Below are 13,120 nucleotides of genomic sequence, written 5' to 3' on the forward strand. Positions count from 1 at the left end.
AATTTAAAAATTTTTACTAATGTTTTCACGCAAAGACAATATCTCACTTAGCAAATAAATTTGCAATATCGCTTGGCGTCGTATGTTCTTTAGGTAATTAGCCCATATCTAGCCTTCGCTTAGCCCACATAATAAATAAAAATGAGAAAATAAAAAAAATCCCCACTAGGATTCAAAAATGGTTCAGAAACAACAAGTTCAAAGTTAACTGATTTTAAAAAACGGTGAAATCAAAATTTTAGCCTAAATAATATTATCCAATCCTGTAGATTTTATGACTTATGCAGATAATATGATGAGAAATTGAACATGCGCCTTGAGGAAAGACATTGGCGAATTCTTCAGGCTTGGGTAATATTATTTTGGCTAAAATCTTGATTTATCTGTTAATTAACTAAATCGAGCCGTTTAACAACACTACATTACATTGCTAAGAGGTTTTAGAGTAATAAAAGTTGAGTATTTATATTAAAATATCTCGCTCAAACAATATAAATCATTACTTACTCTTTACGCAAAGTTACATTTTTAAGAGCGCGTTCTTTAACAATAAAATTGTTTTTCACCTTCTATTACAATTTAATTTTCAATATATTTCATTTATTATATCATAATAAATTTAAAAGCACTTTTGAACGATGACCAAGATGATTTTGATGAAAGCAAACAAAAATATCTCGAAGCCGTTTCCCCTTCAGTAATATAATATTTTTTTCTTTATAATGTGGATTAGTAAGTAAATTATAAATGAAGATGGTAAAGACTATGTAAATTATAATAATGGTAATAAAGGCGCTAGTCGAAACTTGAATTAAATATATTTTGCTGTAGATGCTAAATAGCAGAGGTGTTAAAATGTGTATCTTTATCTTGATCGACTTTTATTTAAAGTATCTGAATCTATATACTCTTTTAGAGGTAGCTAATCTATTTTTTGAAACATTTTGATATAATTTTATTTTACGTTTTTTTATATTAAAAATAATAATATTTTAATTAGATTCATTAAATAGTTTATTTCATTACAAAAACAAACCATAAATTTTATTTTCAATGGATGACAACATCATGGTGAATTTTAGTTGATGTATTAGTTTTTATTAAATTTGAGGTACAAGGATCTCTGAGAGTAAAGGAATTAGATTATGAGGATTAGCTTTAATCATGGTGGACGATGGTGGTGGATTTAAAATAAAAAGGCACACAGTAGGTGGCATAAGTCAATTTAATTCTCGATTTTCTTTATTATTTCCTAGAGTAATACACAAACTATATACAAAGTGATCAAACATAATCAGTTAAAAAAATTAATATTACCCAAAAATAAAACAAGTCGACGAAATATGTAAAAGTTATAAAAAAAATTAAGTCCATGAACACAAATAATACCGTAATTATATAAGATTTTCCCCTCAATGTATGTGCTTATATTTTTTTAAGCCAATGAAAACACCAATAACCTGGCGGGATTATTAGGTGTTTATTCGAACAACCAATAAGAAATCTTTTACTCCCCAATTGCCAGGTGGTTATACATATAGCTGTATAACATGCCTTTGTCTTTACAAAACTAAATTGTATAGTTGTTTATGACTTACAAATTTTGTAAATGTTAAAACAATAAGAGGAAAAAACAGAATAATTAAAATATGTTGTAAACACATCACTCCCCGCTAGAATGAACTTCGGGGGGAAGAGAAAGGGGTTCGACCTAGAGTGACAAGGAAATATTTCACCTCGGATTGGTTGAAGCCATAAGATAGGCGCGTAGTTTTTACACCCTTGGGTGTTAGGGAAGAATTAAGAAAATATTGATAGTATTGCTCTTTATTATGATAAAAAAAACAAGTGATAAGTGCATAAGAACCGCATTAGAATAACCTCTAAATATTGGTATTTCAAATAAAATACGCTTAAAATAATATTTATTTTGTTTTTGTTAGTAACTCTTCAAATTTCTTCAATCCATTGAGTCCACGATTTCCGATTGCGATAGGTTGAGTTGGTGGTCCTTTTCGTCGTTGGTTATTACATCTCTTTCCCGTGTAGCCTCGTATTTGGTATTCCCTCCTTTATACTGTATGTTTTCGGTCTTACACATAATCTTGGACAGGGATGCGAACCCGTCAAAATTTTTGCCCGGATTCGATTTAAGGTTAAAAAAAATAGATAGGTTCGGTGCTTGGAAATATTTTCGAATCCGGGTTTGGTTCCAGGTTCAGCTCTAGTTTAAGAATTTTTGAATTGTTTAAAAAAAGATTCTATAAAAACTAGACATAAATTTAGTATAAAATATTAATTTTTTATTTTATTAATAGGTAAAATATAGTTAAAAATACAAAGCATAGTCATGTATCAATTTTAAATTTTATTTAGACGTATTAACATAATATCTTCCAAGAGTTGTTCACTCATACTCGATCTATGTGGTGAAAGAATGAATTTCAAATGTGAAAAAGATCTTTCAACGCTAACCTATATTAAATATATTTATGTGAAAATATGATAAAACTTGGGTTACAGGAACAATAAAATATATAAATCAGGGTGTTTTCCATCTTAGCAGACTCCCAAAAATGCAAAATATTTTCCTTCTTATCTAATCTTTTAAAATCGCTAAATCCGGTATTATAGTTCCAATATTTTTTTCTGCAATTGTTGGTCCTTTTTTAAATATTTTCTCCTCCCTTTCTTTAAGTTGTATCAATTTCTCTCTAGATTATCTTCTTGTTCAATAAATTCATCGGAACTAATATAATCAAATAAAATCGGCGTTGTTATGCTTATAATCCGACTTCATAAATTGACAAGATGCCTTTTATCACAAATCTTATCATCACTAATTAATACCTGTAATATTTAAGGATTTGTATTTAAATAAATGGCAATACCATAAAATAACAATTTTAATATAAATCCAAAATAATTAATTTACTAAGCTCTAATATTAACCTTGTATCTTGGGTCCAAGTATATGGTAGCTAACAAAATTTCATTCTTTATAAAACTTTCTTCCTTGTTCTTAAGACAAGAATATACTGGGATAAATTAGAGCCTGTACTGACTTTTTTGGAATTTATTTATAACAAAATTATAATTTTAGAACTGGATACAGCTGTATTATCTGACTTACCAGAAATATTCTGGGATATAAAAGATAAACTCAATTCATCATCTTATTTTTAATGAAAATGATTTGAAAAGTGTTAAAATGCATATTATAAATGAAAGAAATTTTGTTGCCGAGAATATAATTATTCAACAAATCTTCTGGATCCTAGATATTATGATGTGAAAATAAACCGCTAATTAACAGTGGCTTTAAATTTAATAAATATTATTTCAGGCCAAATTAATTGCGATTTTGGAAAAATTATGGATAATTTTGAAGAATATCGTTCAAAATGTTTCTATAAAGGAGCTGGGAGAGCTCTATCCATATCAAACCATTCATATGGTGGAAAGAGTTGTGTGCAAATCAACCCCTTTGTCAAGTGACAGTAAGATGTCTTTCTACCACCCTCAAGTGCCTCGTCAGAAGGAGTCTGGTCAGCATTTGGAAACATTCATTCAAAAACGAGAAATAGAATAAAGAATGCAATCAGGCATAACATACATTTAAAGGATCACACAAATATCATGTTCGGGATATCATCAAAAGAGTTCAGATTCCTATTTATCAATATCAAATGATAATGATGATATTTCAACAGTGTTGTTAAACGCTACTTTTAAAAGTAGCGCGCTATCGCTATTTTATAAAAAAAATAGCGCGCTACCGCTATCGTTTTCAAATGAATAGCGCGCTATTAGCTACTTTTTACGCTATTTTGATTTATTTTTAAAATATTTTTTACCTTTATTTCCACAAATAAAATATTGGTATAAAAACATGACTATAATTTGTTACATATATATATATATATAATTTATTTATTATTGCACTTTAATAATAAAAACATTTCGGTACTGTCAATCCCCAAGTCTAGAGCGATGATCAGAAAGTATAAGCTTTGCCATACTAAATAAGCGTTCAGCACTAGCACTTGAGCGCAACGCAGTATTAAATTTAATAAACACACTTTTTATATGAAAAAAATTATCAAAAATATTTAAATGAGTATTTTTAGATTTAAAAAAAGCATCTAGAGGTTCAATATTATTATTATTTATTTCAAAAAAATCGTCTATGGAAGGTCGCGGTTTCGATCTTGCTATAGTATTAGTATCGTGGTTAGGTATGACATTTTTTAACCATTAGTCTACCAAGTTGCCCTTTAGATTCAGTCAAATTAATGTATGGCCAATTTAACTTGAAACTAGGATGAACGATAGCAGCTATTACATTATCATCATCATACAGATCTGGAAATGTAATTTATATAAAGCGATTGTATTTATTATAAAAAAAGAAGAATACCTTTTTAATTTTTCAAAATTTAAATTTATCTGAGATTTAGATTCATTTATAAAAAAATACTAAAATAGCAATAAATTATGGTAAATAAAGATTTTAAAAATATAATTATTATTCACAAGGTAATTAATAATATATTAATTTTGAATTTTTTATTAATACTATATATTAATATTATAGAAAGGATAATCTATATTTTTCTCATTTTCCAAAGAAATTTCGCTATCTTCAACAATCTCACACATTTTTAATAACAAAGATTTATAATGCTAACTAGATTTATAATGTATATTTTTAAATATAAATTTCAAAATAATTAAATAAAAGGATTATAATTTTAGATTTAATAAAAAATATATTTTAATAATTTTTAGATGTATTTATTATGTAAAATTTTCCAAATTAGTAGCGAGCTACCGCTATCGCTATTTTCTAAAAAAAATTAGCCATCTAAAGCTACCACTCGCGCTACTTGTAGCGGGCTATTTTAACAACACTGTATTTCAATTGCATCTTATGAAGATGTTTGTTATAAAGATGATAACGGTGGAGATTATAATTTATAATAATTTTATTCTAAAACTAAAATGATACTTAAAAATATTATAAAATAAGGTGTATATATATGTATTATAAAAAAACAATTTAAACGGTTAAAGGCTATAATAACAATTTAAGTTAAATAAAAAAACAATCGATCAACAATGTTGATGCTATTTCATTAGCATCCCATGAATTTTAAATGTAATTTATAATCACGCAGGTTTAAAGTGTATTTTGTGGTTATTTTTTAATTTTCCCTTTTTTCCCGGGGAAATTTACATCTTTACATGTGATTGTATAACATAATCGCCTTTATCTTTACAAAAAAGAAATTGAATAGTTGTTTTTTAAATGATTTGGGGATTTTAATATAAACCAGGGATGCCTTAATAATAAAAATCTTGAGAAACAATTACTTTTCCACGTCAAATCGATCACGATTCGGCCGACCCCTTTTAAAATTGTTAAAAATTTCTGGAATTATTTAGATAGGTAAAAGAGTAAGAAAGCCGTTTATTTTAGCTCGCTAGCACACTCGGTTCTCGAGATATAGGGGCTCAAAGGTATAAAAAAGAGCCACTTTGAAATCTGTAAAATTTTTAAAATGCTTATATCTCAAAAACTATTTTTAGTAAAAAAAATTATAATGTATCATTTTTGTAGGTAAAGAAATTCTCTAATGGGCTAACAAAAAATAACAAATATTGGCGCCATTATAGGCTTTTAACACGGTTTACCTAAATTGCCATACCTGTATTTTTAAGCAAAATAGTGAGTTTGTTTTAGAATTTTTTTATTGATTTTTATTTAGACACCTTTGATAAATATATAAACAATATCAAAACCTTGGCGATGCTATCGACTCCAAAAATTGATAAAAAATAGATGGCGCTTTATGAAATACGGATTATGGTTAAAATTTAGCTGCTAACTTATCAATAACCAGATATTTTCACTTTTTATACTAAAAGATTTTGATTTTCTATTAAATTTACTAATTAACTGAGGAGCAGAGTGGGCATATGCCCATAAGACACTTAATAATGTAACAAATTTCCAATAATAAATATTTTTCATATAATTTTTTTAATATTTAAGGTATCTACAATTTCATCGAATTTTTCACCATTTGATGAAGATAATGGTATAATTTTAGTCGAACTTTTTTTTTACTCTAGATATTTTTTTCTTCAAATATTTTTTTTCACATAAGCGTTTTCTTTTAATGAGAGATTCCCCATTTGATTGTAGGGATATATTTATGTTATCAATAGCCTCTTGATTAATTATATGAAGGGGAGAATCAATATCTACATTGTCATTTGAAGAACCATTTCATAACAGACCATCCCTTATACAAAAAAATACTCCATATAAACAATAAATTGATGCACTATTTTGATATTCTATTTATCTTTTAATTGAAAGAAATCTATTTTTTCACAATGTGATTTTCATTTATTTTTAAATTTCAATAAATTATTTATGCTACCTTACAGACATTTATAAGCGTAACGGGGGAGGGGCTCTCCCTCGGAAATTTGCCTGTTTTCGTAAATTTTAAGCTAATTTAATGTTAATTTCATAATGATAAATTGATATATTTAATCATATTTATATATTAAAATTAACCAATACCAAAAATTATTTCAAAAATTTGATACTAGATACTTTCAATATAAAAGTATTTTTATGCAGCTACAAAATGTATTGTATTTTCTGGATTTATATAAACTTAAATCTTAACATACATGTTGTTTATCAAATTCTCACTCATATAAACATACAAAAACCTTATATATTAATTAAAAAATTCTAAACTTTTACCAGGCTACAGATATCAATACGGATGCTGCCGCTAGTGGTGATTCAGAAAACCACCCTGAAATTGATATGCAAGAAGGAGAGGGAACAACAAAAATTAATGAAGAATATGAAGAAGAGGGTGATGAGGAAGAAACTGTTTTTGAGGCCTTTACATGTATCATTGATAAAAAAGATAGCCCCATCGACGAATTTCTTCTTTTCAAAAATTCATTACAAAGTAATTTATTATACTATTTTAAATATTTTGTTAGAATATGTGATTTAACAAATATGTTTTAATATCATTTTTATTTTATAATTATTTGTCACGATTTTATATAATACACATTTATTTTTATCAAATAGATATCCAAATTAATGATCCAAATTTCTATTCGCAAATTATTTCAAATTTAACGAATTCACAAATCAAACGATTAAATGATCTATTTCAAATAGCTGATAAGCGGAAGGCAACATTAGGTCATAAATAAAGGCATATATTCTTATTCCTTTAATAGTTATTAAAGATTATTTACATAAATTTTTTATGGTATGATATTTGTATTTTACCAGAATTGGCATTATTTTGAATAGTACAAAAAATGAATTTGAATTATGACAAATTGTGCGAGATTTTCATTTTTAATTATTCACATTTTGAGATGAATTGTTATAATTTTTGCGTGTATTTTTTTAAAAATAATTGAACATGTTAATAATCTACATAATTCACTCATAGAATTATCAGGTTATGTTAATTTTGAATATTAAAAAAAACTTATTTTTTTCGTGGCGAGCAAGTGGGCTAAGCATTTTTTTAAAATAAACACTACTATGGACAGACAGGTGGGTTAAACATTTTTAAAACATAGAACGGATTCAAACCTCTAGTGTATATAAGACAATATCGGTGTAAAATTTGGCAAAAAAACTTATTTTTAGTTTAACTGATAGACTTTGATTTCCATATTGAACCCAGATTTTATATAAATCAGAGACTTTCATTTAAATTTAGCTTTTAATGTTAACTTAAAAAAAATATTAAAATTTTTTCATCTATTAATAATAAATTTCAGTATTACAAACGCAATGATTACCTAATAAATAAATGATTGCCTATACAATAAATTGAATTTTTGGATTTGATTCAAACTTTGGAATTTTTTACTTGTTATGGGCTTGGTAATTTTTTACAATATTAAATATGGGCCGGGTATGGGCTTATAAAAATTTTTTAAAGTAGGGCTGGGCCTGTATGAAAATCTCTGATACAAATAAAGGCAACTATTTTTTTAAAAAAATAATAAAAATTAATGGTTCAAAATCTTATATTTTTTTTGTAAAATTATTTCTTAATTTGAACAAATATATCCAAAATTATTTCCTTATATTTTAAATTCCACTAAGTATCAATTAAATTAAACTATAGAATTTGGATACACAGGTGGTTGTCACAGTCTAACGCATATTTCCTAATGATTTACGGTGATTTGAGAATTAAATTTAATTATTATATATTTTTAGACACATGGTGTACTCTTTCAGTTACTAAACTTTTCAAAAACATAGAGCCTTTTACTTGTTAACTAGATTGGAAAGGACATTTTGTTTTTGGAAAAGAACACTATGTAGCCAAATAATCTATATTTCTTCTTTGAGCACTCTTAAGGCCAACATTTTGGCCGAATTATATAATTTATTATTTTAACAATTTTAAACCCCTTTTTGCATAAGTTAATTATAAAAAAAAATTATTTTTCTTTATGGTGTAATTTTAAATATCTTAGGAAGGGTTGGCAAATTTAAAAAAAATGTAATTAATGGTGAATTATCAACATAATATAAACACTATCAACCCGACCCCCTCAGATTTTTCAAAAATTTTTACAAGAGTTTGTATATATTATAACTAAGGGGGAAAATTTTTAGGGAGGGGGGGTAGCAGGTGGCTTTGGTTAATTTATTTGATGAATTAAATTTCTCTCCTCATAAAAATATCAATTTTTTATTATAATTTTATTGGAGACAAAATTAATTTTTATATATTGAATATTCACAATATGAATATAATTTAATTTTCCCTAAGAGGTAATCCATGAAGATCGAAGATAAATTTAGATTCAAAATATATCTCTCAATAAAGTTAAATTAAACATTTAATGAGTCAGACATAATTCAAACTATAATTTGGTCTTGTGCATACTCTTAACAATATTCCAACTAAAGATTATTCTTTTTCCATACTTTATAAATTGACTACACCTCTTAGTATAAAATTGAAATACTATTATAATTATGACTCCGATTTATTCATATTCAAGAGATTCTATTGAAAGATGATTCCATTCCATCAATATTCACTTTCTAAGCCACTTGATGTATTATTATAAAAATCTTAAAAAAAACTTTTATGACAAATTTTATTTTAATATATCAAAATATATAATTATCTGAAATAGTAACTTCATTATAGATAATATAACCTAAGTTGTCATATTTTGTTTTCAAGATATATATTTTGGAGATTTTTTTGAACCAAATTCTTATAAATAGATTATTAATGTTCAAATATTTAGACAATAACAAATTTTAATTCAAATATCATAAATTCACCATTAAAAAGTGATTTATTATATCCTCAATTATTCAATTAATCCTCTCCCAAAGCAAGATATAATCATAGAACAAATGGAGATTGATCTTTATAATAATATAATTATTGAACATGGTAATGGATACAACCATTTTCAAATTATTTTTAAACCTAAATATTCCACCAAATAATGTCCACTGCTTATATATATATATAATTGCCAAAGAAGCTTACCGCCAAGATTTCTCTGACTCAATCAATGATGAAAATACCTATCTCAATCTTATATAGTTTTAAGTTAATTTATCTACTTGATTTTATATTTAATTTTTTTTTAAATAAATTTTATTTTTACAACCATCTAACCCCAAATTTTAATACATATTTTTCAAAAATATAGATTTTAAGTTAGTTTGTATTATATTTTTTAAAATATAAATTTTTTTTTAAAAAAAAAATTATACAACATGAATTATTATATTCGTCAATTAGATATGGTTATAATGATTATATATAGTTATAATTAATATAATGTTTGGTGAAAGTTAACACTAGCTAACACTCATAGTATCTAATTATAGTTTTCCTGCCATGGAATAAATACGCAGAGGATTAAATACATTATTATATTATATATGTTATATTTTTTATTAATTTAAATATCAGTTTTATTTTTTTTTATAAATACATTTAATATAGTATATTCTCAAAATATTATTTACACAAATTTTTTATAGTATCAATTTGTAATATACTAAATATCTGTTTAGAATAAAAAAAATAAAATATATAGTAGTGTTGTTAAACGGCTAGTTTTCTTCTCCGTTTTATGGCGATTTCCAGGTTTACCCGGGTAGGCCAGTTTTCCCTCTGATTTTTCTTCTCCATTTTTGACGGTCCTGAGTATCAATATTTGTAAGATTCATGCTTCTCATAGTCATCTTGGGCCTTTCTCTTAGTCTTGATCCTCCTACTTCCATCAAAGTGCATCTCTTTACCCAGTCATCTTTTGTCATACGTTCCACATGCACAAACCATCTTATTCTATTTCGTCGCATTACCACTCCAATCATTTCTGTACCCAATCTTGCTCGCAATTCCTTGCTAGTTTTTATATTTCTCAGAGATACCCCACACACCCATCTAATCATCCTCATCTCTGTTCTTTTTAATTTGTCTTCGTGAGTCGCTTTCATTACCCATGTTTCGCCGCCATATGCTAAACAACTTCCTTACACAGCTTACGTAAACTTTCCCCTTTAACTTCAGTGAGACTTTTTTATTTGTAAGAATAAACGACATCTCTCTGAACTTCTTCCAAGCTTGTCTGCCCTTGCAACAACAACAGAATCTACACCACCATCTGCGTTTAGCATATCACCCAAATAACAAAACTTATCCACTTTTTCTAGGGTTACCCCATTGCCAATATTCAGACCACCATTTTCTACGTTATCATTATTATGTATCCCTTTCATGCATGTTCTACAAATAAAGGTCATTCTTTCTAACATCAAACTTCCTTTTTTCCCTCTACATCTATTATGGACCCATTTTTGGCATCTAGTGCATTGGATTGAATTTCTAGCAACTCCTTTCCCACATACATCACAAGTCCACTTACCGGATTCCTCCATCTTTATTTTTCCCACCAATCATCACCTTTGTCTTTGATGCATTCATTTTCAGACCCTTTGCTTCCATAGTCATCTTTCTAATACTAATTTTATCCCTCAATTATTCCTTACTGTTTGCCATTAATACAAGGTCATCTGCATATAATAGCTCCCAGGGAAGTCCTTCACGCATTTCTCTAGCCACCACATCCATTACTAAGATAAATAATAATGGACTCAGCACGGATCCTTGATGAAGTTCTACTTTCACCCAAAGCTTTCACTGTCACCATAATCTGTCCGTACTGCTGTTTGTGCTCCTACATATATTGCCATCACTGCGATAACCAACCATTCCTCCACACCTGATTTTCTCAAAGCCCATCTAGTAACCTCGCGCGGCACCCTGTCAAATGCTTTCTCTAAATCAACAAACGCATAATAGAGTTTCTTTTCCTTCGCAAGATACTTCTCCTATATTTGCCTCACAAGGAGCAAAGGTCTAGACATATAGTATCAAAATTTCGAGGCTTAGTCAAAATTTTTCTGGCGAAAATATTGAGTTAGCCGTTTTTAAAAATCGGCTCAAAACGAGCCGTTCATTAGCTAATATGCTTGCTTATTAAATTATAATACTCGCAGAAAAATATGATAAAATACCAAATAGATGAATTTTTTAGGTCGAATATAATTTTAAAATTCCGAGCCTGTGCAACGTTCTAAATGAATTCCGTTTTAAATAAATTCCAATTTAGTGATATTGACATTTATGACTGACATGTTAAGATTTAATATTATTTTTAGTGATATTGACATTTATGACTGACGCGCATATATTAAATATAATATTTTTAGTGATACTGACATTTATGATTGACGTGTAAAGATCAAATATTATACTTTCTATTGTTATAGATTTTTAAGTGAATCCCTGTTTTAAATAGATTTTAATTTAGTGATATTGACATTTATGACTGACATGTTAAGATCAAATATAATATTTTAGTGATATTGACATTTATGACTGACGTGTAAAGATTAAATATAATATTTTTAATAATACTGACATTTATGACTCATATGTAAAGATTAAATATAATATTTTTATTAATACAGACATTTATGATTGACGTGTAAAGATATAAATAAGATATACGATATAAATAAGACATGCGTTATTAAGATATGCAATATAAATAAGACATGCGTTATAAAGATATGCAATATAAACAAGACGTACGATATAAACAAGACATGCGATATAAATAAGACATACAATATAAATAAGACATGCGTTATAAAGATGTGCGATGTAAATAAGACATGCGTTATGAAGATATGCGATATAAAGATATGCGATATAAAGATATGCGATATAAAGATATGGGATATAAATAAGATATACGGTATAAATAAGATATGCGATATAAATAAGACATGCGTTATAAAGATGTGCGATGTAAATAAGACATGCGTTATAAAGATATGCGATATAAATAAGATATACGGTATAAATAAGATATGGGATATAAATAAGATATACGATATAAATAAGATATACAATATAAATAAGTAATTAAAATTTATTATGCGGTCAAAATGTTCGCGATAATTTCTTAAATATAGATTCAAATTAAATTTTTTAATGTAACTTAATTTTTTAATTGGTGTGTAATATGCCCATTTATAAATGGTATGGATAATTATATTTGTTTGAAGCATAGTTGTCAATGCAACTATCTCCACCTCTGTTCCATAAGTTGCATTTTGAGCCATGCGTGTTCTCTCCAAATATTTGTCAACGGGTTCTCCCAAAAACCCCTCCATCTGCTCAGCAATATCCTTGCTACTCATAAAGATAATGCATTGCTGTCTCAGAAAATCGTAGTGGCATTCGTCATCACAAACTTCTTTGCTTATACATCTACAATAATGATTAACAATAATTTATTTTAAATATGTATACCTGAAGAGACAATTTCCATCACCAATAATCCGCTCGGTAGAAAAATTATCTCCCATTACACCATTATCATATTTTGGATATCTTTTCTTGATCGCAAAATGAAAACGTTCAGAATGATAAATTTTCCATGTTGGTGGGAAGAAATAGATTTGCATCATCTTTCTTAGAAATTACAG

General features: G+C 27.1%; 2 protein-coding genes across 2 annotated transcripts in view; one reads left to right on the plus strand and one right to left on the minus strand.

The window, feature by feature from the left end:
- LOC135927740 (importin-7-like) overlaps positions 1 to 7,727 on the plus strand; it is a 109,119-nt gene extending 101,392 nt beyond the window's left edge. Inside the window, exons 25-27 of the mRNA XM_065463894.1 lie at positions 627 to 697; positions 6,791 to 7,004; positions 7,133 to 7,727. Coding sequence (XP_065319966.1) covers positions 627 to 697; positions 6,791 to 7,004; positions 7,133 to 7,260 — 413 coding nt within the window. The 3' untranslated portion in view covers positions 7,261 to 7,727. The remainder of the gene's footprint in view (positions 1 to 626; positions 698 to 6,790; positions 7,005 to 7,132) is intronic.
- A 2,480-nt stretch (positions 7,728 to 10,207) lies between these two features.
- On the minus strand, positions 10,208 to 10,558 carry LOC135928691 (uncharacterized). Its single transcript, XM_065465147.1, has one exon. It carries the CDS (start codon positions 10,556 to 10,558, stop codon positions 10,208 to 10,210), a length of 351 nt encoding a protein of 116 aa, XP_065321219.1.
- Positions 10,559 to 13,120: the final 2,562 nt, after the last annotated feature.

The sequence above is a fragment of the Gordionus sp. m RMFG-2023 genome, chromosome 4, assembly GCF_954871325.1.
Source record: "Gordionus sp. m RMFG-2023 chromosome 4, tfGorSpeb1-WG-v2, whole genome shotgun sequence".
Classification (NCBI taxonomy): Eukaryota; Metazoa; Nematomorpha; class Gordioida; order Chordodea; family Parachordodidae; genus Gordionus; species Gordionus sp. m RMFG-2023.